A 26,776-nucleotide genomic window follows, 5' to 3' on the forward strand; every position below is an offset into this window, starting at 1 on the left:
GATCGTTCATTTTTCTATTAAAATATAGTCATTTTCTGCCCCAATATTCACTAACTTATTTGTAGTGAGTATTTTGGCAAACCATTGCAAAAAACGCTAATAGGGAACTCTTCCCGATTAGCGACCGGGGAGGGTCGCTAATAAGTCTATGGGTTTCCCCATATTAAAAATGACAAAAAATGCGACGCCTGAAAAGATGAAATATGATCTCAAAAAGGTAACCTTTACGCAAAGCACTCAATCACTCGAACAGGAACGTTTATCCAACACATTTACGTAAGTAAAAACTGATCACGCGATGCACCGAAGGCGAAAAGAAGGCGGAAACCCAAATTTTGCGGGCTATCTCGTATGATATTCGAGGTCCGCGCTGAATTCGGCACCCCTGCAGTCGGTGACGACATTTGGCATCCCCTGCCACACATTGCAAGCTTCAGCAACACCTCATTTTCATTTCTCTCTTTTCCCCTTTCTTTCCATTCTTGAGCTATTTGCGACCATGTCAGGCGCAAATAGGAAATATGAGTTGCGACACATTTTTAACCGCCATGCTGTGCACAGTTGAGCGATTCACTATGGGAAAACGGCAATCAATTGAAAAAGGAATGTCGATTCAGAATAAAAAAGGTGCATCATCCTAATATGCATCGCTTTTAATCAGAGAGGGCCCAAACACATACGTTTTGGATAAGAAACTCGTCATTTTTATTTAAACGCATCTGAAACGTCCCACCAGAAACATCGACGACCGGAAAATAATTTAATTTGATAACCAAAGTATGGCTGAGGTTTTGACGATGTTTTTACCCCGTTTTCTCCTACTAGTTTTTCTGTAGGGAGGTAGGTCGCAAATCGGAAAGGGTCGCTAATTAGGCACCTTACCCTAAACAGGGGTCACGGACACCATTTTCATGTTCAGTGTGTCTAAACCACTTGTAATGCAGTGTTTGGGAGTGTTTATAATATCTTTCGTCCAAAAGAGGCGCATTTCAATTTTCTCCCATTGACTTATAATGGGGAGGTCGCAAAATTGACCTGACCTTAGGTCATCGATATCAAAATTCTGAGATATACATTTTGTACATGCTATTGCTCTTAGCAATCGCTGAAAGTTTCAAAGCGATCGGTCACTCGGTGTAGCTATGACAGACATTGAAACTTTTTATGAGGTGAGGTCACTTCAAGTGACCTGGTGACCTGACCTTGAATGACCTTGGTCTGAAATTTTCACAACATGTGTAGAATTGATGTATGATTAGGTGTACCAAAAACGGCGGCGCGGAGCGCCGCCGTTTTGAGATATTCGCGAAAAACCACAAGGGGGGTGTTCAAACACCCCCCCCCAGCAGGGCGCGGGTTAAAGACATCATCTGTGATCAAAATTAACACGATATTCGTAATCAGCACCCCGAAAAACCCCGCGGCAGCCACACTTTACGACTTTCTAACAGGTACCGATTTTCCCGATTTTTGGGTCATTGACCTGACCTGGAAGGTCAACCAATGACCTATGACCTTAAAATTGGGTATCATCGGTTTCGTCTCGTGACGGGCAGCACGCTCGTTTTTTTTTCGCGAAGCTCTAGCTCGATCAGGGGCCAAACGGCAAGGGGGGTCCAACCGACCCCCCCCCCCCCACCCCCTATACGTTAGAAGCTGGCAAACGCCGCACATACGCGAGGGTTAAATTTTTCGTCACTGAGCTTGCTCATTCTCAGATAACACCAAACAACGAAGCATTTCACGTCTGATTTAAACACACCTCTAGGGTTCGACAAAATACTTCCGACACTTACAAAGCACAGACGCAAAAAACACTGCAACAAGTACCCACACGGGATTGCGGCTGTTGCCATCTCAAGCGAGATGTTTGTAAAAGAGATCAGAGTCGATTCAGGCTCAAGAATTCAGACGTAGTTGGCCACCACACATCTGCATCAACAAACGTTAGCATGGAAGCGTCGAGAGTGCATGAGTGCAGCTACGGACCAAGACCACCCAGACTTGACCCACATCAGCGCCATCTGTGAAGTGGGTAGCGAACCAAGTCCGAGGGGCCGGGACACACCTTAGGACGCTGGGCTGGGCTGACGCCTGGTGGCGCTCGTCACAAACATCAGGGAAACATTCAGCCGAACCGGGAAGGGAACACCGCGACCATCTGCGGCAGCGCGTCTCGGGCTGGGGAGCTGACATAGAGCAGGCAGGTACACGGTCATCGAATGGATGTCACACTTAGACCATTGAAAGGAAACAATTGCTTGCATGGTGGGCGGTATAGCAGACATACAGATAGCCTTCGAACCTCAACACTGAAGTGACACATGAGCCATCACCAGTTGTGCACATTTCTGTCCTACAGTTTACAAATAACAACTTGTTCACATCAGCGACACATATTCTACGAACTCGGCTGAGGACACTAGCAATGACACCAATCGCAAACGGTAAAAAATGGCGGAAAAAGGTACCGCTTGGCAACTCATTACATTTTTCGGGGCCAGCCCTACCGGTACAAATAATTGACAGTTACCTGATGGTCAAAGAAACCACTCGAGGCGGACTATAACACAGTCCACAGTTTTATCCATCGATCATTTTGTGCCGCCTACAGTTACACGTATCCAGCCTATCCGTAATACATCAAAGGTTCATCACATCGACAGGCGACAGCGGCCCCCTCCCTCCACAGAGAAACCGCCCCCAGATTCAGACCTCACCGGCAGGGCGAGGCGTCTCCGGTTCCGTCTCCTTCTAGAACTGTCACGAACTGATTCAGGAAGAACACGTCACAATCGTCCTCGCGACACATATCGCGCACCGGCTTGGTGCTGCCGAACGGGTTTTTGGCCGCCGGAAGCAGCACGGTCAGGCTCGGCACGGCCTTCTCCAGCTCGTCCAGGTCCTTCCGCAGCTCGGTGCGCGTGTAGGCGGTCAGGATAAGCGGCACACGCTCGTGGCGCACGAGGAACGGCAGCGACTCGCGCCACGTGTCCTCGTCGCGCTCGGCGAACTCGTGGATGCCCGAGTTGAAGGCGACCACGGCGTCTGGCCGCGTCCAGTGCTGTCCGCGGCAGTACTCGTGGTAGGTGACCGGTCGCAGCTCGTGCACCACCGAGCGCTGCCGACGGCTGCAGTCGGCGCAGCGCGTGGCGCCCGAGTCCTCCACGGCGCCGGCCATGTCGTCCCCGCAGCCGCGGAACAGCTCCGGACCGACGAACACCAGCCGGATGGCGCGCAGCCGCGGCAGACGGTGCACCAGGTACTCCCACTTGATGATGCCCAGACACTCGACCAGCATCTGGGCGCCCACCACGTGCACCGTCAGCGACTCGCGCTCGCCCACCGGCCGCTCGCCGGGCGCCTTCAGCAGCGCGTACAGCACCGTCAGCGGGAAACTGAGCCGCTCCGTCAGGAAGGCGATCAGCACCGGGTCCACATACGCCCCCTCGGGCACCGACTCCTTCTCGGCGAGGATCTGGCTGCTCAGCATCGAGACAATGTCCTCGGGGAGGTCCTGGAACGTTTCGTCCACGTCTGGCAGGATCGGAGGGTCGGCCAGACCGTTGAGCGCCTCGTATCTGTCGCAGGCCAGCGCCAGGCGCAGCTGTTCGCACCAGCGCTCGTGGCGATCGGCGTCCTGCTTCGCGTGCACCTGGTCGCAGTAGAAGGCCGAGTGGCAGCGCTCGCACTCCAGCTGCTCGGCCGGCCGGAACTTGTGACACACCTCGCACACGGGCGGGAAGAAGAGCATCTCCTTCTCGTGCTGTCGCAGCTCGCGGCCGAGCATCAGGCGCAGTGCCAGCGTCTGACTGGCGCGGTGGCGCAGCCAGGCGGCGCTGTCGATAATTCCGGCGCCGTCGGCCAGCACAGAGCTGCCGTCGTCGTTACGGAGTCTGCCAAAGGACGAAGAGGGGTCAGCACTCAGCAGCAGTTTGCTGAGGGAGGTGAAGCTATGAATAGTTGCATTACCAGGCCGTGACACTGACCTTCTCTTTACAGTGTCACCCATGTGACACTGCAAAGACATTTCTTGTATTTAGTCATGCTAATGGCTAAATACAAGAAATTTCTTTTCATCCATAATAGCATACTATTCCATGATAAGGTACTAGGCCTAATGCTTGTGGCATAGGGATAAAATGCAAATTATGCAAACTTAGATGTGAACAAATTTTAAACCTATCTGTCACTAAGCAGCATTTCTAATAGGAGGGAAAGCATTAGGTACATAAGAAATACACTGCAGGCTCAAAAACTGGATGATTTTATCACTGACAAAATCATCACAGATCAAATTGAAAAGGGCAAGTCACAGAGTACAATAAAAGCATAATTTCTCAAACCAGCAGCAGCATTTCACTCACTTCTTGCATATAGTTTTGTGCACTGGCCAGTCCATTTTCTGGTGCTCCTTGCTGCAATACTTGATCATGCGGCAGTTGGCACAGCGACTGAGGCTGCCCCCAGCTGGAGGCGTGGCCTTGCAGACAAAACATGCACCGGGGAAGTAGTGTGGTGGCACATCCAGCACCTGCTGACCCCCCTCGCCGGCACTGCCGATGGTTGACATGGCTTCACAGGCTGGACACAGGGCTGCAACCTGAAAAAACAAGTAAATTACCTAGCATTATTTGTTTCCCTTTCAACTTTCAAAGCCTAACACCAATACCTTCTTACTAATACTGACCAACCACATTCCATGAATAAGTTGATCACAAATTTCCAACATCTTTTGTAAAAGGAACACATGGGATGATCATGGGAAGATGCACCCACTATGCTAGGTTCAATCTGGTTATTATATTTTTAATGGAATAACCTTCTGTTTAAAATTCTAAACATTGCCAAAAGTTACAAAAAGACACTGGTTTTTATAATTTATATTGTGCTATTTCTGCTTGTGGTGTCGGTAGCTATTTTTTGCATTTATTACTCATATGCACAATTTATAGGTTGATATATGGTTTGTGACGATATGATGGTGTGGTTGTTATTAAATTTTGAGCCTGGGGTGCAAAAGGGCGATTTCGCTTTGACCTGGCATGGCAATGGTCTCAGTCTGGAGAATTCATGCGACTTTGCACTTTACCCTCATCGCAAATTAACAAGATGACCAAAATGCAATTCTGTATACCTTGGCTGTAGCGCCTATGAATCTGCTCTGGTTACGCCGAAACCACAATTGATGCAAAAAGCAGGAAAACGATTTCTTAGGTAAATAATGTGAACAATGAATTATAGCACTTCTCAATCAACACTCGATCAATCAAACATCGTTGAATGTTGTTATAAGAAGTGTTTAATTATTCTCGAAAGTCCTGTTAAGAAACACACAACAAAGTAAAAGAAAATTAAAGTTGCGTTGATAGTGAACAAAAGGAAAATTTTTTTATTAAATAGCACTAGGTGGACCCTATTTATTTTGAAGGACTCTTAAATGTCACTTAACATAGCTTAAAAAGAATTAATTTAAAACAACTATCATCTCTGTAAAAGCGTTCGCAAATTAAAAAACTATTCTGAACACAAACAATCGTCATTGTTGCGCAGTATTCGCTCTCTTTATAGAGTGCTCCCATATTTGCTTTTTGAAGGACACTTTACAAAACATGAGGTCGCGCAAGGTGGACCTGGCATTCAATCTTTGAGATGCTTTGGTAAAAGCTTATTCTTACTGTGTTTTATTGTATTTTACAAGCATTTAATGACTAAATGACACATTTAATCAATATCTGACACAAACTAAATAAATAATTGTTTTATTTTATTTCACCTCTTGAAGGATTTTTGATATTTGAACAAATTGTAAACAAACATTTGCCCATTTGGTTCAAATTGTTCAAATCAAAAGCTCTGAGCAAAACGCTCGCGTCTACGCGGCTTTATTTTTAATGCAATAAATATACTACCCTACCTAACTCCTGCTGATCTTTGTATGGTTTTGGTGGTAGGTAATGAATTCCTTGTTGGCTTTTTTCAGTTTTGAATTCCGTTTTCTTTTGCTCAACCGAAAGCTTCTGGTTCAAATGCTAATTTTTATGGATAAAAATAAGTGTCTAGAGGCTTCAAGTTCAAGGCTCAAGCTCAAGCTCCAATGAATTATTGTTGCACGTTTCCTGTTATGATTGTACTCTGTACCACAAATAAATAACACCTTTTCACACTATGCAGTGCAAGGTGCGCAGTTCACTTCATTTTATTCCTTAAAATCTTAAAAGTAAAAGCTACCACAAATATAATGGCAATTAGTTAATATATCATGTCAATCCTAATCAATAACATCTTTTACATCCTTGATTCTTTGGTTATGCCAACTTTCAATCAACTATTTATTTTCTATGTTGATTTATTGTTCCTGACGGCTGACCATATGGCTTGGTTTTTATCCAAGTCAGACAATTAGTCCTGGTTGCCAATTGTGATATTTACTAATTTCTTTTTTGTGGGTTTCAAAGGTTTGGAGTGGGCCTAGGCACAATAATCAGCAGTCTGTGATTTTTCTGATGGTAAAACTAGCCTGAGAGCTGAGTGATAAAAATAGTTTCTAGCTGACAATGCTGACACTCTGGTTTGCTGTCTGTTTTCCTGCAGGCAAGTCGGCACCATGCCGTCAATGGTCAGCACCATCGGTGGGACCAAGTTTGGCACGCCACAGAAGCTGACAGATACAGTGGGCCGTCTCTCTGGCCGGCTGGCCAGGGGAAAAGGCACACAAACCAAATGTGTAGACTCTGTGGCGGCCAGCTTTGCGCTCAGGTGGGTGTGGTGATATAGCTGCACTGCCAGATATCATTTCCAGACTAAGTCCAACATTTTATTATCTTATCAGCTACATGCATCATGCCTTTGGTCACTGGTTTAACTGAATCTGACATGACATAGTGGACTCGACCACAATTTTGACCTTAGAAAATTTTAGTGATGGATGTCACACCGTAAAGTAGGTATCTCAATTCCAGCGAGATCCTGACACTGGAGTGCTCAGTGCTCATTGCTTAGCCAGCTCGAAATTTCCATAATCTCTGCGTACTTTCTACTGTCTCTGCTTATTACCGAGGTCAGTGGGATTAACCGCGGAGCGTACTTGCTTACCGTGGCCTGTGAGGGTATTCCGCGGTCAGTGAGGGTTTTCCGCGGTTAGTGAAGGTTTTCCGTGATCTCTTCAGTTTTACCGTGGTATGTGCTCATCTACCGTGGTCTGTGAGGTTTACCATGGTCTGTGAGGGGTTAACGCGTTTTTTGCGCATTTATCGGGATCTATGAGGTTTTCCGCTGTCTGCGAGGCCCTATCGCGGATAGTGAGGCTTTACTGCGGTCTGTTAGGCTCTACCGGGATCTGTGAAGGTTTACTGCGGTCTGTGCGACTTAAAGGGGTTTTATGCTAATTTACCGCGGCATGTGAAGTGCTGAAGTGTGTGCTTAACACCGTATTCTGTGAGGATTTACTGCGTTTTTCCGGATTCACTGGGGTCTGCAGAGTATAACGTGGTCACTGAGGGCTTACTGCGGTCTGTGGGGTGTTATCGCGGTCACTGGGCTTATACCGGGGTATGTGACGGTTTGCCGCAATATTTGCGGATTTATCGAGATCTGTGGGGCTTGCCGTGATCTGTATAACTTACCTCGGCTCGCACTTAGGTGCTAGCCGTGATCTCCCTCGGGTTTACCGTGGTCTGCGAGTGTTCATCATGGTCTGGAAAAGTTTAGCATGGTCTGTAACGGTTTACCGCGGTATGTGGAGATTTTTCGTTATCTGGGCGAATTTACTGCGTTCTGTGAGGATTAACCTCGGTTTGTGCCTATTTGCCGCAATGTGGCACAGATCAGCCGTGAAGCTATACTGCCTAGGTTAATGATTTGTTGGAGACTCGGCGAGACAAGCCTGTAGATGATCAATCTATTTATGTACTGTATGTGTGCAAACTACAAATGGCATGCTCTGAGCTTAGATCTTCTTTGTTGCGGACTGGTGGGGACTAATTGGGGGGGGGGGCAGGGGGTCGGTGTGGCTTTCCCCTGCTGTTGCGAGTCGTCTACTCTGCTGTATACTATTCAGTAAAGAACAGAGGAGGTGGTGGCTCTTGTACTTGGGATGTTTTTTTTTGCAATTTATCTTAAATATCAGTTGCTAAGCGAGCCATTTAAGCTTCCGCCGCATGCCCAGGTTGGTCCTCTGCGTTTACTGGTTGCTGACATGCGATGTATTCTTTTTCAGCACGAAGCACCGTCTTCTGGCGGTGAACCCAGATGACAACGACACCCGCAGCCTGCAGGCGCTCGTACTGACCTTCGACTCAGATGGAGAGAAACTGCTCATCGGCACTGCGCAGGGCGCCATCTACAAGGTGGACTTGCTGGCCTTCAGGTGGGTCATTAGTGCTTACTATTTACTAAAGGTCTCTAGTTTTCATTAGTGTCATCTGATAGAGCGGCTTCTGTACTTAGGAACTTTTTCGGTAGCACGGGCCCTAACCACTTGGTTACTTCATCCGCGCCTGTTTCATTGGCATAAATATGATTCAAATATGTGATTCATCGCAAGGGAGGTGACACGATCCTATCGAGGCGTGTGCGGAACGGAACTTGTACCATTCAGTCGGGATTCTAGCCACTTTTTGACGCTTGGGACTTGAAACTACATACATACAGGGACGGTCTTCGGTAAATGGAAACAGCAGTCACGTGACCTGACTGACGGGTCAGGCCATGACCTACTGTCACCTGTGACCGGACCTGACCTGACCGCTCGCCAGGTTCCACCTGATGGCGTATGTGCCTGACGAGATCACGTGTCTCGTCGCGCTGCCGACTGAGCCCGAGCCTTTCGTGGTGGCCGGACAGAAGAACGGACACCTCTTCTCCGTCAACCAGGGTCAGTCTTTTATGTGTCAGCCATTACAGTCACTCGCCGTTTTTTTTTTTTAACGATTCACTTTTCGCCATTACAAGACCGTTTTTTCTGGAAACGGACACACCCTGAATGTGTACAATTGGTTTGTCACTTATATTTGACCGCTTGCAAGCTTATATATTTTGTGTTTTAAAGGAAAGTGTGATATTCATTCAACAGCTCTGAACCGTCGCGCTCATCCCATCCCTTTCCGCACAGTGACGCACGAGCGGTCGGCGGACCGGCCGGCGCATGGCGGTCCCGTGCTGGGCGTGTGTGCCACCACCTCCTCTGGCACCCTGTGCAGCTACTCCAAGACGGAGGCGTTCGTCTGGCGTGGCGGACAGCTGAAGAAGATGTTCCAGCTGAGGCTGAATAGCAGCGCGCTAATTGTCAAGGTACGGTGTCATTGGGTGGGGTGGGATAGGGATGCGGCTGCAATGGTAGTGAGGCCATCGCATAAGTCAACGTCTGAATCATCCTTGGTCTGGTTTGTCAGTGTCGTGTACTTTCACTGAGCTGCGTTTAGCTGAGTGGAACTTACTTCTTATTGTAGTTTGTATTTTAATATATTCCTGCCCGGGGCCGGGATGATTCAATAAATGTCACCGAGGTTTTTTTAGCGAAAACTCCGAGGGCCGTTAGGCCCGAGGTGATTTTGCTAAAAAAGCGAGGTGACATTTATTGAATTCCCGGCCTTAGGGCTGGAGTGGAAGGTGTTTCCCATACCTGCCAAAAAGCTCACAACTATAATTGATAGTGACGTCAGCAGCCGTGTGGTTCAACGTGTTTAACCACACCCCTTGAACCACACGGCTTGTAATATTAAAGCATTGCATTAAACTTTGAAAAGTGTGGTACAGTGCACGTGCCGTTTAAATGCCTGGATGTCTCGATTTAATCATGCAATATAGCAGGTGTGGGAAAAAGTGGTGATGCGCCCTTGCTTCCTTATTTCACGACTCCGTTTTTCACTTCACTCACATCTTCAATCTGGTTGCTGGCTTCATTTCTCGTTTCCTCACGTCAGACTCTGCACCTGAGCTACACTGCCTGGTACGCCCCACCATAATTGTAGATCCCTGTCATCTGGGCATCATTCTGACACTTTCGTTACTCTACGTCACCCCTATCTCACTTAAGGAGTTACCCCCGCCTTCACACCCCTCCTTAGCTTTCCTTCGCCGTCACATCTTTCTATCGCCCCCTTACTGATCGAACTCCCCCTACCATCAGATGATCTACCTGTCGGACTCGGCTCTGCTGGGCGCCTTCGGTGACGACTCTGTGTACGTTTGGTGTCTGGAGACCCTTCAGGTCACCCACGAGGTCCTCCAGCTCAGTCGACATCGAGCCGGACTCACCGACGTCGCTGCAGCTGAGTGAGTGTCCCTAGTAGTTAGAGACGGTGCTGAAGCCAAGTGAGTGTCCCTAGTAGTTAGAGACGTTGCTGAAGCCGAGTGAGTGTCCATAGTAGTTAGAGACGTTGCTGAGAATGGGAAGAAGGGGGTGAGGCTTGTATGGTTGAGAGTTTCTGGTTAGGGGTGGTTAGGAGTATGGTTACCACTTTGGGGTATGGTTTTATTTTTATGGTCGGATAAGCTGCTGTCACGTGTGGGCATTGCTCACATAGGAGTGAGTCAGACTTGCTAGAAGGAAATGTTACGTACGCATCACACTCATTTAGTTCGTTGTCTGCAGATATGTGATTGTGGACTCCGCGGATGTTTCTTACGATGTATTATTTCAGCTGGACGTTTTGTTTTTTGTTTTGTTGGGTTAGGCCCTTTCGGTCCAATGAGACCATTTCAGAGCCGGGAGGATGATAGGATATAGGGGGAGACATTGGTCTGGACAGGCACCCTAGTGAGTCGCCGGGGCTGAGCCCGTCCAGAGGACAGGCCACCCAGCCCCAAGGCACTCACTGCACTCGGGTACGGGGTGCGCTCCCTCGGGAGCAGCGGTGCCGCTCCAAGGGAGCAGCCCGCATGAGATAAAGTTGCCTGTCCAGCCCGGAGGGGGGTTGCGGCGTGGAGGAGAAGGATTTCAGTATCGTGAGGACAGAAGCACGGAACGGTGTCAGCTGGACGCCCGATTATTTACCATTATTCTCATTGATCACGCTGATTGTGACACGTATCGATTGGAACGTGCGTAACACATGGCAGCGACTTGTTACATAACTCAACAGGGAAAGTAACCCGACCTATCCTTTAGACACAAACACTGACGCATACCTCATTCCCCCAGAAGTACTGACAGTCCCCGTGTCTTTCCCCCAGGGACAGTGACGTGTTTTACGCGGCCGGCAAGTCGAGCCAAGTGTTCGAGTTTAGCCTCGCCGAGGACCGCGTCACCAGGATATTCTCTCTGCCGGATGGCAGTGGCGCCGTGGCGCACCTCTCCGTGTTCCCCGGACCGTTCTTTGGACAGGTTAGGGAATTAATGGGGAATAATGACGTCGTAATTGAGCTCACAAGGTTCTGAAAGTCGTCGCCAGTCGAGAAACGTGATAAGTTTATGCGTATTGCGTAGAGGAATGGGCATTCCGCATTTACACATCATTACCGTTGAGTGGATAGTTGGGTATAGGACATTATTTTAGTAGATTACCAAGCAGTCAGTAGACATTTATGCTCCCTCTGTTGTCGGCTGGATAGTGGATACCATATGGCTCACACTATCTGCTCATTTTCAGATTCTGCAGGTTCTGCTGGAGAGTGGCGTGAACAAGTTCATTCACACGGAGACAGGACATGTCGTACAGAGTCTCGGCCATCCCAGGATCCGAATCGGTCAGTCAATGGGAGCTTGAAGTTCTCGTTCTCGTCACGTGGGCGTGGAGAGGGGGGGGGGGGCACTGGGGGTGGTAACTTTGGAGACGAGCATCAGCCGTGATAGTCTAGTGGTTAGGACCTCGCGTTGTGGCCGCGATAACCCCGGTTCGAATCCGGGTCACGGCAGAAGGGAAACGTTTTGGTGGTTGTGCGAGCACTATGAAATTGGACGTTGCTGTGGCAACTTCCCAATAGCAAAAGAATAGTTATTGCCACTGGCCACGCAGTTCGTAATGGTATAGTCTCGTGAAGTTGATGCAGGGTGTGTGGACTGTGGAAAGTAAATGGCAATTTCTCAATATCTTGTCTTGATTTCATTGCTCATCCCTCTTATCCTAGCTGTGCTGGGTGGCTTGCACAAAATAGCGGAACATTTTATTCCTGACAGGCAGAATATTGCTGATATAAAAAACATATGAAACTGAACATGGGTCATAACCATCACTATCCTTTGACAAGATCAAAATGTGGAAACTGGAAAGGTTGAGGAATGTGGAATGTTCTTTTCGTCATCGAATTCGTGCTGATTTTTTCCTAAACTTTTTATTGGTTTCACCGTTGCAATTCAGATCCTCTCAGTCGATTCGGTTTGAACACAACAATCTAACTTCATAAATTAGCAGCCAAGCAATTCAACCGTCTTATGTCTGTCGTGGTCCGCGCGGGATAGCCGCCCAAAATCTTAACTTTCAGCGATGGTGGTATAGTGGTGAGCATAGCTGCCTTCCAAGCAGTTGACCCGGGTTCGATTCCCGGCCATCGCAACGTCTTGCCTCAGCCAAGAACAAGGCACTGTCCATTTTTCATGTCTACAGATTATAAGCATGAGTTTTCCGTCGCTATAGTCACCCTTGAAAACCGTAACGGGGGACCATCAAAGCGTCCAAAACCGCAGCATCCAAAGCACGCAACATCCAAAACCGCAGCGTCCAAAGTACGCAACGTCCAAAATACGTCCAAAATCGGGTATATAGGGAGCATTCACAACGTCCAAAACCGAAACATCCAAACCCGCAACATCCAAAACGTATCATCCAAAAACGCAACATCCAAGGACGCATCATCCAAAGTACGCAACATCCAAAGTACGCAACATCCAAAACCGTTAGGTTAGGTTAGGCTAGGTTAGGTTAGGTTAGGTTAGGTTAGGTTTCCTTATCCCCGGTAGGCATAAATCAGTAGGTTAGGTTAGGTTAGGTTAGGTTAGGTTAGGTTAGGTTAGGTTAGGTTAGGTTAGGTTAGGTTAGGTTTCCTTATCCCCGGTAGGCAAAAATCAGTAGGTTAGGTTAGGTTAGGTTGGGTTAGGGATAGGCAAAAATCAGTAGGTTAGGTTAGGTTAGGTTAGGTTAGGTTAGGTTGGTTTTGGATGTTGCGTGCCTTGGATGTCGTGGTCTTGGACGTTGTGGTTTTGGAGGTTACGTACTTTGGATGTTGCGTCTTTGGATGTTGCGTTTTTTGGATGATACGTGTTTGGACGTTGCGGTTTTGGATGTTTCGGTTTTGGACTTTGTGAATGCCCCCTATAAACCCGATTTTGGACGTATTTTGGACGTTGCATACTTTGGACGCTGCGGTTTTGGATGTTGCGTACTTTGGACGCTGCGGCTTTGGACGCTTTGATACGGACCCACCGTAACATGTCACGTCTACGCCACTGTTTGCCTTCACACGATTCAGCAGCTATTCATGCACCAAGTCTGAATCCCTGGTGACATTTTATAATCTGAGCTCTCCCCGCCCCCAGCGTCGACTTCCAGCAGTCACACGGGCCTCTTCCTGGCCTGCCTGCTGGCCACCGGGCACATCTGCCTCCACCACAGCACCGGAGAGGTGTTCAGACGAATCGTGCTGCCCGAGGCGTTCTACGACAACAAGCCGCGCGTCCTGCTAGTGGACGACTCGACGACGCGTGTCAAGACACCGGCAGTGGCGCATCGTTCCGGCTCGGCAGCTGTGGCAGGGACCAGGAGAACGCCCAAGGTCGGTCTCAACTGGTTGTGGCGATGTGTCTGTTGGAAGGGGATTATGTGTGGTAAAAGCTCGTGTGGTATATTCTGTTTTTGTTGTTTTTTTTTTTTTTGTTGGGTTAGGCCCTTTCGGTCCAGTAAGACCATTTCAGAGCCGGGAGGATGATAGGATATAGGGGGAGACATTGGTCTGGGCAGGCACCCTAGTGAGTCGCCGGGGCTGAGCCCGTCCGAAGACAGGCCACCCAGCCCCAAGGCACTCACTGCACCCGGCTACGGGGTGCGCTCCCTCGGGAGCAGCGGTGCCGCTCCAAGGGAGCAGCCCACATGAGATAAAGTTGCCTGTCCAGCCCGGAGGGGGTTGCGGTGTGGAGGAGAAGGATTTCAGTATCCTGAGGATAGAAACATGGAGCGGTATATTCTGTAGAGCGGTGGACTTAAGACGAATGGAAGAATGGAGCTAAAATTGAGATAGTCGAGCAGTTTCCATGGGTACCGGTTTGGCCGTGGGGTTTCCTTTGGTCGCGTCCCTCTTGCTCAGCCTACTGGTAATTGTTCCCACTCTCCTCAGCGCGGCAAGACGCCACTGCTCAACACAGCCCGGCTCGGCCCGATAGTGCGCGAGCACGGCGAGTTCCCGGCTCAGTACCGCCGGCTCGTGTGGCGCCACCTGCTGGAACTACCTGGTGCGCATGCGCTGTACGTGACGGTCGCCGAGAGAGGGCAGCACCCGGCGTGGCGCAACGCTGCGCAGCGATACCCGGTCCGCGACCCGGCCGTCGCAAAGGTGCTCTCCAGGTCAGTGACACTGACAGGGTAGATGGGAGATCGGGTCTCCGCGGGATGATCAATCCTGTTCGTCCTGGAGTCGGATGCACGTCAGTCGGCACGAACTTCATGTGTTTTTTAGTGTAAGTAATGTGTTTTTAGTTATGCAAGCATGAAAGTTTTTATCCTGTTTCTATTCCTGTTCCTATTATTCCTGTTCCGACAATTTTGATTTTAAGTTTCATGATATTCGACGAACGCTTTCGATTTCCATTTCCAGGCCAGGCCTGTGAGTTTTATTGTATTTTAATTTGATTTACCATTTGTTTTGTTAGTTAATTGTGTAATGTGTATATTTAGATAGATTTTGTTAGCAGTTAGCACTGCTTCTTCCAAGTCATTGCACGACCTTTTTCATTCCATGGCAATTTTGTTTTGCGATGCACACCACCAGCTGCCACGCCGCCCCGGCCTGTGGCTCTGACGTCCGCCCCTCCCGGTCGTCTGGCCTCTCTGTGTCCTCCCAGCACGCTGTCGGCACTGGCCTGGTGGTGTCCCCTGTTCGCCGAGGTCGAGTTCCTGCCCTACTTCGTGTTCCCGTTCTGTAACGTGTTCTCGTCGGACCCGCTCACCGCCCTGGAGATGGTCATCACCCTGCTAGGTGAGAAGCGGAGAGGGATGGGGTGTCCCGCAGCGAAACGGCTCATCTTACTGTTTGGTGGGGCAAGTAAAATGGGTTTCCTGGATTAAATGTTACGGTTGTCTCGCGTCAATTTTGTTTTATCTCAGGGTTTTCAAGCCGAGCTCCATGCCTTTTGCGTCCGTCGGTGGCTATTTTGCACTTAACCCTCGCACGACCAGGCCATTTCTCATAACACGAACGACCAGGGGGGGGGTTGTTACGACCCCCCCTGGCGTTTCGAAACGGAAGGTCGTAGAGCTTAGCGGAAAAAACCAACGGATTGCTCTCAACGAGATCTCGCGATTGGTGGTATATTTTTTGGTCCTAGGTCAACATTTGACCTACTTATGACCGGTCAAAGGTCAAATTTTCCGAAAAAATCAAACTTTTTCAACTTTCCGCGGCGATTGCGGCAAAACGGTGGGAGATATCGACTTGAAACCTTCACTATCGTGTTCCTTGATCAATTCTCTATCGTTTGGTATGTATATCGTTTCCCTAGCTCTAAAAATGGCGCGTTGGGAGCGCCGGAAGTCGGCAAGGTCACAGTCGGCGGCAGAAATTCGAAAAATCAAAATTTAAATTTTTGAAATCTGATTGTATTTTTGGATTTGGGAGGTCCATTTGCTCCCTATAGAAGCTAATATTGCTGCATATTCCCATTGAGGTGACAAGAATTAGCAAAATAGTGGTTCGGGCGATTTTCAAAAATAGTACCGGACGCTGTTCCTCTTGTGACGTCATAGCTCCGTGACCTGACCTGACCCGGTCAATTTTCTTGCACCACACGATAGCCAATGCTTGCCCCAACATGCATGGGAAGTTTCATCATGATCCATCAAACAATGTGGGTATCACCGGCAGAAAACCTAGGGATTCGGCGCACACGTTTGGTAACTGTCGGCCGGAGGCTGTACCTCTTATGACGTCATAACTCCGTGACCTGACATGACCCGATCAATTTTTTTTTCGGCAAAAGATGCGCAAAGGTTGCCCCAGAGGGTATTGAAAATTTCAGCCCGCTACGACAAGCCGTTTAGCGTGCACTTCGAAAAAACCTCAGGGGGGTTGATACAACCCCCCCCCCCTAGGCGTTCTAGGGTTAAAGCTTGGTATGAAATTATTATGTTACCCGCATCACATATTTTCTCTTGGAAATGCTCATTCACATTTGAGGCCAATTACGTCAGAAAATGTGGTTTTACTACGTTTTTTTTTCGTGCTTTCGAGTCTGTTTCGCCTCTATTGGGAAGGGGCCGGCATTGCGAGTGCAAGTCGGATTGGACATGGTATAGACCCCTGATTAGGCAGCCTATTAATTACAAGCGTCTTGTGAAACATGTCGCATTATTGCTATTCAAGTCTAATATTCGTTTGTCTCGACAAGCTTTGCAGTCTGACCTGCACTTTGTCACGGCTTTTGACTGCTGAATGTAATAAACGGGGAGTCTGCCGTGACCCGGATTCGAACCGGGGTTATCGCGGCCACAACGCGAGGTCCTAACCACTAGACTATCACGGCGATGCAGTGCAGCGTTTAATTGTAATTTCCCAGAATTCTATAAAATAAAATAGTGCATATATTATACCAGTTTTGATAAGCTGGTTTCGCATCAAAGAGATGCCATCTCGATGAATAATTCCATCTGTTCATTTTTCTTATTTTGCTGATATCAATCTTGCTACAATTTTGAATAGGTAGGGAAGGTAGTAAGTAGGTACTACGTTTGACTAACTTCAATTTATTTGAAGTTACATCCTGCTATTATAACTCATTTTAATGATATTGAAAACAACTAGAAGACATTGAAACAACTAGAAGACATTGAAAACAGAAAACTAAACTTGGTTGTTTTCAACCTCCCCGAGACCGGCAGCAGCGAGGGAGACATCGCAGCATTCAAAGAAATGATCAAGTCTGAGTTCAAGTTATCTGTGAAGTTACAGGAGGCGACAAGACTTGGAAAGATGAAAGACACAGGCTCCAGAATACTTAGAGTGAAACTCGAGGCACTGAGTGAAAAGAAGCTGATCTTGGCTAAAGCGAAGGATCTGCGAACAAGCCGTGAAGAAACATATACTAGTGTCTTTATCCGTCCAGATCTTACAAAATGCCAACTTGAGGCTTCAAAAAACTTGCGAGCACTGTTGCAGGAAAAGCGCCTAGCTTTCCCAGAAAAGAAATGGATGATAAAACGGAACGAAGTGGTCATGGTTCCATCACTGCAAAGCTAAACATCCAAGATGGCACGAAAACAACCGGGCCCCCAACACATTCAAGTGCGTTAAAAGTGTTTTATGCGAACATCGATAATTCTATCATGAGTAAATACGACTCTATTTTGGCACTCATTGCACTTGAGGACTACGATGTTCTTGCGTTATCAGAAATGAAGCCCAAAGTTGGATTGATACCTGAACATACTGTTATGGAAGTGCCTGGGTATGACCTTTTTACTAGCAAATTTTCTGCCGAAGGTACAAGGGGTACGGGAATTTACGTCAAGAAAAACTTACTGGCCAAGCAAGTGTATCCCACGGTAGGCGGCAACTTTCAAGATTGTACCTGGATTTCAATTGGTGCCCAGGCTGGGGTCAGTATGCTCGTTGGGGTGATCTATAGAAGTGGGTCACCAAACAGAGCTATTCCTTTGGATCATGATCTCCACAAAATGTTTGGTTGGGCGGCATCCTCAAATCATTCCCACAAAGTCATAGTTGGGGACTTCAACCACCCAGAAATATTTTGGACCCCGGACCCCGAAGTTCCAGAAGGTGTCAGCCAGAACAGCCCAGCCCGGAAGTTTATAGAATGCATACACGACACCTACCTTCTACAACATATAACGGAGCCAACAAGATACAGGGATGGACAGCGAGCTACTCTCGACGACCTACTATTTACAAATGAGCGGGAGTTGGTTGAGCAACTCAGCATTGGTGACCCGGTTGGAGCAAGCGACCATGTCAGCATCTCATTTGTTATGTCGTTTGCACCAAAGGCTCCAGCGAGAAAGAGTGCGGTGCTGAACTACCATAAAGCCAATTATGAAGATATGGGGGAAGCACTTAACATGGATTGGCAAGGATTGTTTGAAGGTAAATCTGTGCAGGAGATGGCAGATAAACTTGAACAAACGATCGCGGATCTGATAGAAGAGCATGTGCCCAAGGTTGATCCTAACAAAAAATCGAAAAGGGGATATCCCCTCTGGATGAATCGAAATGCTCTGAGGATGGTGAAGAAGAAACAGCACGCCTGGATTCGTTTTTTGAACACTAAAGATGTTTCTGATTACCAGAGCTATGTTAAGGCAAGAAATGAAGCTACTCACGCGACAAGGAAAGCAAGGCGAGAATTTGAGTCGAAACTGGCTAAAGAAGTAAAAGGTAACCATAAAGTGTTTTGGAACTACGTCAACCGCCGTAGGAAGTCGAGATGCGGTGTATCTGACTTACGCAGTGCTAATGGAGAACTCACGAGTAATGACAAGCACAAAGCTGACATATTGAACCAGCAATACGCGAGCGTGTTTACAAAGGAGGACGTATCATCAATTCCAACAATAGCATCGAAGCCCTTGGAGTCAGAGATGGAAGTTACAATAACTGTTCAGAGAGTTAATGCCATGTTGAAGACACTTAAGGTCGATAAATCACCAGGCCCGGACAAGTTACACCCTCGTGTATTACAGGAACTTGCGGACCAGCTTGCGCCACCTATCACGGCATTATTTAGAAAAAGCGTTGAAACTGGGGAAATTCCCCTGCAGTGGAAGCTGGCGATCGTCACACCGATCTTTAAGAAGGGTGACAAAAGTGATCCTGCAAATTACCGACCAGTTTCATTGACATCAATACTATGTAAGCTTTTGGAGAGGATAATTGGCGAAGACATCATTACTAACCTGAAGACAAATAACTTTATCGCTCATCAACAGCATGGCTTCATCACGGGAAAATCCACGGTCACAAACCTACTGGAAGCACTTGATGTTTGGACAGAAGCGCTTAGTCACAAGTTACCTGTGGATGTTGTATTTTTAGACTATGCCAAAGCCTTCGACACTGTGCCCCATGAACGGCTTCTGGCCCAGGTCAAGGCTCTGGGAGTCGATGGCGTAACATGCCGATGGATAAGGAGCTTCCTCACTGGCAGACAGCAGAGGGTGAAAGTAAATGGATCGCTTTCAGATTGGGGGAATGTAACGAGCGGGGTGCCACAGGGCTCAGTCCTCGGACCTCTCTTGTTCTCTATGTTTGTTTGTGACATTCCCGACCTGTTAAATTGTTTCATTTCCATGTTTGCCGACGATACGAAAGTCTATCAAGTCGTCAACGAGTCTGATGATTCAAATGGCGTACAAGAGGACATAAACTCTATACAGGATTGGGCAAGAACAATGCAGATGCTATTCCATCCACTGAAGTGCAAGGTCATGCATCTAGGATCAACTAATCCTGAAAAAGATTATACTATGACTACTATAGATGGAGACAATCACACTCTGGAAGCAGTCAGTGAAGAAAAAGACCTAGGAGTTACTATTGACAAGAAACTATCATTCTCAAAACATGTCATGAACCAGGTTAACAAGGCCAATAGAATTCTCGGAGTCATCAAACATACCTTTGCAAACATTGACAGTGATGTCTTTCAAGCTTTGTACAAGAGCATCGTGAGACCCCATCTTGAGTATGCCGCTGTTATATGGAGCCCCAAATTTAAGAAGGATAAAGACGCACTCGAGCAGGTGCAACGGCGGGCAACGAGACTGGTGAAGGGGCTGTCTCACCTATCATACTCAGATCGTCTCAGAAGCCTCAATTTGCCTACCCTTGAATTCCGAAGGCAAAGATCAGATATTATCGAGACATTCAAAATCTTAAAAGGCTTCGACACGGTGAACTACCAAAGAGAGTGCTCGTGTTGTCGCAACAGCATGTTCAAGAACTCTCTTAGCCGTACCACCCGAAGTCATGGTCAAAAGCTGCAGGTTCAGCATCAGTTGGGACCTAGGAAAGCCTTCTTCGCGGCACGAGTGACTCGGGCGTGGAACAAGCTGTCTAGGAACACTATTGAAGCACCAAATGTCGATGTTTTTAAGTTCAGACTTGGGAAAGAATGGAAGGACCACCCCGACAAGTTTAACTACAACTTCTCCTACTAATGCTCAAGAGTGGCTACTCATCGTATGAACAACAGTAGCTACTGTCACTAACAACAGTGGTCGTCATTTTATGGCGACAACAAGCATGGCAGCCAACTCGTCTTCATCAAGTGCATCAACTCGAGCAAATTTCAGAGCCATGTTAACGAACATATATGAGTGACGAAAATTTCTCAAGAATACTGTTAAACGGTTTCTTGGGAGAAAAGATATATCTGAAGTGCGGTATACGTCAAGGGGATCCGGTATCAGGATACCTATTCAATTTGGCTGTTAATGTTCTAGCAAATCAAATCAAACAATCTCGGATACTATCTGGTATCCAGCTCTCTCCTGATAGCGAAGTAAAAATCATGCAATATGCGGACGACACGGTATTATTTCTTGACGGTGAGGCAAGTTCAATACGAGGAGCACTATCAGAATTAGAAACATTTTCAAATTTCTCTGGCCTAAAACTCAACATAGAAAAAACAGCATGTCTTCCTCTCGGGGTAGACCCTCGGCGATACGAGTCTGAGAACTTCGGCTGTAAATGGGTTAGTCAAATAAAGATTTTAGGAATAACTTTCTCTAACAACAATAAGGGAATAACTGAAACGAACTTGGAACCAAAAATCGCTCAGATTAACAAAGAAATAGCGCAATGGCGGAGGCGAAATCTTACTCAACTGGGAAAAATAACTGTGATTAAGTCTTTATTGTTGTCGAAGCTAGTTCACTTATTAACTGTTCTGCCTAATCCTTCACAATTCATACTCAAAAAGCTAGAACGCATTTTCTTTTCTTTTGTGTGGAATGGGGGAAGGGATCCTATAAAAAGAGCCAAAACGATGCAAAGTTACGCTGCAGGTGGATTGCAAATGATCGATATTAAAGCTTTCGTCCAAAGCCTTAAATTGACATGGCTTAAGAGGTTAAGGGAATCTAAAGCTTCGTGGGTAAGACTAGCTGAGAATGAAGCCTACCATGTGTTGAAAGCATTCCTCAATTTGGAAGCAAAAAGTTATTAAGGATCCGCTCCAAAATAAACAATCCATTCTGGCAGGATGTTTTGGAAGCGTACAGCCGCTTTAGCATAGACTATAGCCCAGACGATGTCGGTATACTAAATGAGAGCCTATGGTTCTCGGACTATTCGAAATATAGCTGTTCTATCGTGAAAAATTGGAACGAAAAAGGACTTAGGTTCATAGCAGATTTGATTGACGAACAAACTGGGCGGATAATGACGAGGGAAGCGGTGCAAGATAGGTTTGGAATAAGAATGACCATTCTGTGCTATTCAAGCCTCGTGAGAAGTTTACCTGAATGTGTGAGACGTCAATCTTTCGACGACATACCGAAACCAATAATACCAACGAGATTAAATCTCGTTATGAATCATGCGAAGTTCTCACGCTATGCATATCAGATGGCAATACAATCAAAGAAAGCCGAAACAAAGAATGCGGATGAGCGTCTAAGACAGAAATGGATGACAGATATTGGACACTTTGCAGAGGATAGCACAGTGGCTGTAATGAACGCCACACATTCAACACGACTCATTATGCTACATTACCGAATAGTTAACAGATTTCTCACTACAAACAAATTTCTGAATATCATCAATGTGAAAGACGATGATAAATGTACGTTTTGTCACAGACACGCAGAAACTTTAGCGCACATGTTTTGGTCCTGTACCGAAGTTCAGAGTTTCATTACCGACATAAAAGTATTCTTACAATCTACACACCAATTTGCACTTCAAATAACTCCAAAAACAATATTTTTCGTACAAAACCTAAACCCAATTGAAGTACTCATTTTAACCTTGATGAAACAAGTAATATGCGAAGCACGATCGAAGGAAGCTATTCCAAACGTAGTACATTTTAAATATAAATTAAAGCGCGAAGCTGAAACTGAAATAATAACAGCTAGACACGTCAACAAAATAAGGGTGTTTGAATCGAAATGGGGGGCATTGAAAAACATTTTACAACACGAGTAGTCAGCTCGTGTAGTCACAAGCTTACCATCCATTGCCAAGTTGTGCGTAAGGAGATGCGCAGCGCACGCAGCTGCCGGCGGGCCGGGGCCGGACGAGGCGCGCCGCCAATTGCCCGATTTGTAGGTACAATGGCTCTTATCACGGTAATCAGTGCTCTGGCTGGCGGGGCGTGGCCCGTTGGCGGCCCTGCCGGCGCGGGCGGGGACCGGCGGACCGGCGAGCTCGCGCGGTGGCGTGCGCGGGCGGTGCGGGCCTCTGCTGGCGCTGCCGGTGGCGGGGGCTGGTTCCGGCGGGGGGCGTGGCCGGCGGGCGACGTGGTGAGCGCCGTTTCCGCGCGTCGGGCTCCTCGGTCTTCGATGTCTTACTTACCCTATACATAGGATACTCTGTCGCTGCTGCCGTCGCGCCGCTGCCGCTGCCGCTGCTCGCTGTCGCCGTGGGCGCCGTTGTGACCGGCCTCACCGGTTTGAGCATCATTAAGTGCGCTTGCGTACGTGCTGCTGCTGCTGTTGGTTTGTGTGTCTGTTAATAAAAAAAATCAGCCACCGCTCCCAAGACCCATCCGGGCCAACCCGGGACCGGCCTCTTCGACTGGGGCCGGTCGGCCGGCCGGGCGTGCGGGGCGCCGGCCCTACAAGTCGACGGCTCGCACGCCCGGCCGGTGGATAGGGGGCGCCGCCCGCGATACCCCTTCGCCGGGCGGCGCGGGCGGTGGCTGATGGCCCGCCGCGTTTCTTTAGTCCATGAAAAGACACCGGGGCGGCTTGACCAGGCGGGCCACACCACGTCGCGTGGTGGTGGCGAGCTCTATTTATATAGCTCGGCCGCCGCCTATAGTTAAAATGCAGTTGAAATGTGGCGTCCGATTTGTGTATATTGCCAGCATTGTATGCCAGCGTGTACGCTTGCCAAATTACTCGCAAGTTGTGGGGGTTTTGAAAGCCCTATTGTGTCGGTGCATATCGGGCGTTTGCGGGTTTAAACGTCTCAACCTGGGGCGCTCGTTGGCATAGACGGGAAACCGGCTGTTTCGTGTCAGAAGCCACGACAGCGACTGTCCTTGTTGGGCTTGAGAGCCCTCGATTATTATACACCTGTGTCATATTTGTATGAATTGTCAATAAATGTTGGAAAAAAAAACTCGTCTTCATCAGAAGAGGAGGAGGCGCCTCTTGAGTAAAGGGTCTTATTACTCGAAAGGGTATCTAATGACCTTTACTTAAGGTAAATACTTAAGGTATATACTTAAGGTAAATATTCTGTAACTGTATTTATCACCGTAAAAGAAGCAGACATAATAACAGTCGATGTGTCCATTAATCGATTATAAATGGTCCGCCAGAACTAGAAGTAGGTACTATCGATTGGCAACTACCCCGACCACCCCAGCCAGAATATCTGGACTGGCTCTTGCGTCATTTTTTATATTCATTTTCTTTTCCACAGTGAACTAGTGTCAGCGCGTCATTTTTTTATATTCATTTTCTGTTGGTGCAGTGAACTGGTGTCAGCGCTGGTTCGAGTTCTTCCCGTACCCGCCCATCTCTGTGCTGGGTCTCGTGGAGAACATGCTGGCGCACCACTGTCCCGAGCTGCTCAAACACTACATGAAGCTGGGCGTGACGGCGCACGTGTACGGCTGGCCGCTGCTCGAGACCGCCTTCTCAGAGGTGATAAGTCGGGGAGTAAACTCACTGAAGCTGTGTGGTGGCCAGCTGTGGTCTTTGTAGGCAAGAAAGGTATCTTGATTGTGTGGTGTTTCATCGATGTCTGGGTGCATGCTGTTCGTTCTGTAACACAGTGCTGTTCAGGATTCTATGACATTCACTGTCTGAAGTAAGACGAACATTGAATTCGATGGTTTTGGAGAGGTCTTTTATCAGAGGCCACTTTTACTAAAAGAACAAATCGCCGTCTGCGGCTATTTTTTTAGGGGGGGGGGGGCATTCATGTCGCCCCCGAGTTTCGCAGACTAGAGGAAAAAGTCGTTGATGTGAAAAAATATCCGCCAGCCTCAGACGTGATATTTTCATATTAGCGGTTCTTTTTCACTTGACTGCTTTGTGGAAAACCAAAATATTTCAAATACCGGCAGCCGGCGATTTTTTACTGGAGGTATAGCTGACCCCAGTTCACCCTGACGCAGGGGGGTACGCTCCGGCTGTTTAGCATTACGAAAAATGGTGACAGACGTTTGTGGAGGATTGTCGACGAACTCTTGTTCCGCGAGCAGTACTTACACGCTAGCGGAAAATTCACCAATCAGCGCTCGGCCGTACTCGACGCTGATTGGTCCGACGCTCGTGACGAAATTGTGGGGGACCGCAGTTATTCTCTATGGACCCGAATAGGCTTTTGGATTTCGGAGGGGGTTCTTTAAAATTATATGCTGTTTGGAGCTGTTTTCGAGTTGAAATATATTTCTTATGACTGTTAGCTATATAATGACACCATAAAATCATGATTTTAATAAATATTACCGATGTAATATCGGCCGAAAAGACATGCTGTCATGGCACGGACTGCCCTGCGGCTGATGTGGGGCCCCTAGTGCCAGCGTATGGTAATAATGGGTTGACGAAGGGTTATTGGAGAAACTTAGAGCCCCATCAGCATTCAGTATAGGGTCATTAGACGCCGGGAATGTCCATCAGGGGTCTGAGTAGGCCTGTCATAGGGGCATACATGACACATTATGGCCCATGGGTCAATGTAGATCCATTAGGGGCCGTTGAAGGGCCATCATTGTTCAGCGTGGGCTCGCAATTACCTCTGATGGGCATATGCCGTGCCCCGATGGACTATAACGCTGGCCCCTGATGAACCATCACCAGCCCCTGATAGGTCTACAAAGCCCCCTGCTGGGTCCAAATTGGTCACTGATATGCCCAAATGGGCCACTGAGAAACCCGTACAACATCCCCTGACTGCACCTGCTGGACCAGTGCCGTCCCCTCATGGGCCCACCGCAGCTCTTGAATGACCTTTTCAAGTCCCCTGAAGTGCCTTTATTGGCCTAAATGGCCCCTGATTGACTTTTGTAGTCCCTATTGGTCCTATATGGTCCCCATGAGCCCTCAACGTCCTTAGACAGCCTTACATTATATGCCACTGGGCCCTGTTGGGTCAGCACCGGCCCCTGATAGGCTTGCACTGGACCCACCGGGCCTATACCGACCCATGAAGGGCCTATGTCGAGCCCTCATGGACCTCCGATGACCACACGCCGGCATGTGTGGCCCCATCAGCAGTGGTCCGTCTATCCCATGTACTTACGGTCTTTTTGGCCGATGTGACACCGGTAGTAAATAGAAATGTTATGATTAAATGTCGTTATTACACAGTCAAAAGTCACAGAAAGAATATCCAAGCTCAAAAATGGCCTCAAAACCAACAAAAACTGGTATAAATCACCTTCAAAAGCCGTAAGTCTATTAAACGCCATAGGGGAATAGCTACAGTCCCCCGCAATTTCGTCACGAGCATCGGGCCAATCAGCGTCGAGTATTGCCGAACGCCGATTGGTCGATTTCCGCTAGCCTGTAAATGCTGCTTGCGGATATAGTTTTGAACAAGTGAGGGTCGCGGCTACTAATTATCGCTTGTCAGCACTTTTTCGTCGGGAACGTTCTACCTGGTTTATATAGCCTTGCCCTGACGTTACCTATTAGGCATGCATTACTGGCCCGTCATCATCAGGGAATTTCGATGGTTTGTCTCCATTTACTTATTCCCACACCGTTTTTTAAATTGTGTCTATCATTATACCCTGTATTGTCCTGCATCGTGTCGTGTCTCTTCTTTCATTTTTCTAATGCGCTCTTGCCCCGCTCCACGGCAGGTGTTTACGCAGAACGACTGGCTGGTGGCGTGGGACCACATCCTCTCCAACCACCCGTCCTTCATGCTGGCTGTTGTCGTGGCCTACAACGTCGTCTCCCAGGCGGCCATCACTCGCTGCAAGTCGGCCGACGATGTCACCGTAAGTATTCCATCACTCTCGCTACCTAGCGTATCTAAAAGCGTCCAAAAACTTGCTACAAAATATGGGGAGGGTTTGTGGGGTTACTTTTATACATTTTGCTTATGGAGCCATTCAAAGAGCAGTGGAGGTCTCCGCCGTGATAGTCTAGTGGTTAGGACCTCGCGTTGTGGCCGCGATAACCCCGGTTCGAATCCGGGTCACGGCAGTACCGTTTTCGCCTGCTGGAAACAAATGGCACAATTGTTTCTCTGCTGTCCTCACAAGCTGCAATACACCTTTTTGCACTCAAAATAGGCATCTTTTCATTCAATTTCGGCGAATTGCATTCAATTTTAGCGATCTCTCATTTGTTTCGAATAGAGAGATCGCTAAAATTGAATGCAATTCGCCGAAATTGAATGAAAAGATGCCTATTTTGAGTGCAAAAAGGTGTAGTTTTAACCTGTGTTCCCTGATTATTTTTATGTAGTTGTA

The 26,776-nt window shown here is 47.8% G+C and overlaps 2 protein-coding genes and 4 non-coding genes across 7 annotated transcripts in view; 4 read left to right on the forward strand and 2 right to left on the reverse strand.

The window, feature by feature from the left end:
• Positions 1-1,733: 1,733 nt before the first annotated feature.
• Positions 1,734-5,500, reverse strand: LOC122379467 (putative protein MSS51 homolog, mitochondrial). Of its 2 annotated transcripts, none has more exons than XM_043361711.1 (3): positions 5,138-5,500; positions 4,368-4,603; positions 1,734-3,896 (listed from the first exon to the last, which is right to left on the reverse strand). In XM_043361711.1, exons 2-3 carry the CDS (start codon positions 4,571-4,573, stop codon positions 2,717-2,719), a joined length of 1,386 nt encoding a protein of 461 aa, XP_043217646.1. In that variant the 5' UTR covers positions 4,574-4,603; positions 5,138-5,500; the 3' UTR covers positions 1,734-2,716. The 2 variants fall into 2 exon arrangements, with proteins under 2 accessions (XP_043217646.1, XP_043217645.1); XM_043361710.1 differs by lacking the exon at positions 5,138-5,500 and adding an exon at positions 5,041-5,096.
• Positions 5,501-5,858: 358 nt separating this feature from the next.
• LOC122379468 (TBC1 domain family member 31-like) overlaps positions 5,859-26,776 on the forward strand; it is a 28,851-nt gene continuing 7,933 nt past the window's right edge. Inside the window, exons 1-13 of the mRNA XM_043361712.1 lie at positions 5,859-5,954; positions 6,595-6,759; positions 8,219-8,368; positions 8,757-8,875; positions 9,113-9,291; positions 10,130-10,275; positions 11,176-11,326; positions 11,592-11,688; positions 13,475-13,710; positions 14,269-14,495; positions 14,993-15,126; positions 23,815-23,987; positions 26,159-26,299. Coding sequence (XP_043217647.1) covers positions 6,608-6,759; positions 8,219-8,368; positions 8,757-8,875; positions 9,113-9,291; positions 10,130-10,275; positions 11,176-11,326; positions 11,592-11,688; positions 13,475-13,710; positions 14,269-14,495; positions 14,993-15,126; positions 23,815-23,987; positions 26,159-26,299 — 1,905 coding nt within the window. The 5' untranslated portion in view covers positions 5,859-5,954; positions 6,595-6,607. The remainder of the gene's footprint in view (positions 5,955-6,594; positions 6,760-8,218; positions 8,369-8,756; positions 8,876-9,112; positions 9,292-10,129; positions 10,276-11,175; positions 11,327-11,591; positions 11,689-13,474; positions 13,711-14,268; positions 14,496-14,992; positions 15,127-23,814; positions 23,988-26,158; positions 26,300-26,776) is intronic.
• On the forward strand, positions 11,785-11,856 carry Trnah-gug. The gene has a single exon. It is a non-coding gene; the product is annotated as a tRNA-His (tRNA).
• Positions 12,423-12,494, forward strand: Trnag-ucc. Its single transcript has one exon. It is a non-coding gene; the product is annotated as a tRNA-Gly (tRNA).
• On the reverse strand, positions 16,598-16,669 carry Trnah-gug. Its single transcript has one exon. It is a non-coding gene; the product is annotated as a tRNA-His (tRNA).
• Positions 26,436-26,507, forward strand: Trnah-gug. The gene has a single exon. It is a non-coding gene; the product is annotated as a tRNA-His (tRNA).

Source organism: Amphibalanus amphitrite, unplaced genomic scaffold (genome assembly GCF_019059575.1).
Source record: "Amphibalanus amphitrite isolate SeventyFive unplaced genomic scaffold, NRLGWU_Aamphi_draft 000078F_arrow, whole genome shotgun sequence".
Lineage (NCBI taxonomy): Eukaryota > Metazoa > Arthropoda > Thecostraca > Balanomorpha > Balanidae > Amphibalanus > Amphibalanus amphitrite.

Coding starts and splice junctions, on each gene's coding strand:
- LOC122379467 (XM_043361711.1), bottom strand. CDS start 4,573: ATGTCAACCATCGGCAGTGCCGGCGAGGGGGGTCAGCAGGTGCTGGAT. Junction 3,897..4,367: donor CACAAAACTATATGCAAGAA/GTGAGTGAAATG, acceptor GTCCTTTGGCAG/ACTCCGTAACGACGACGGCA.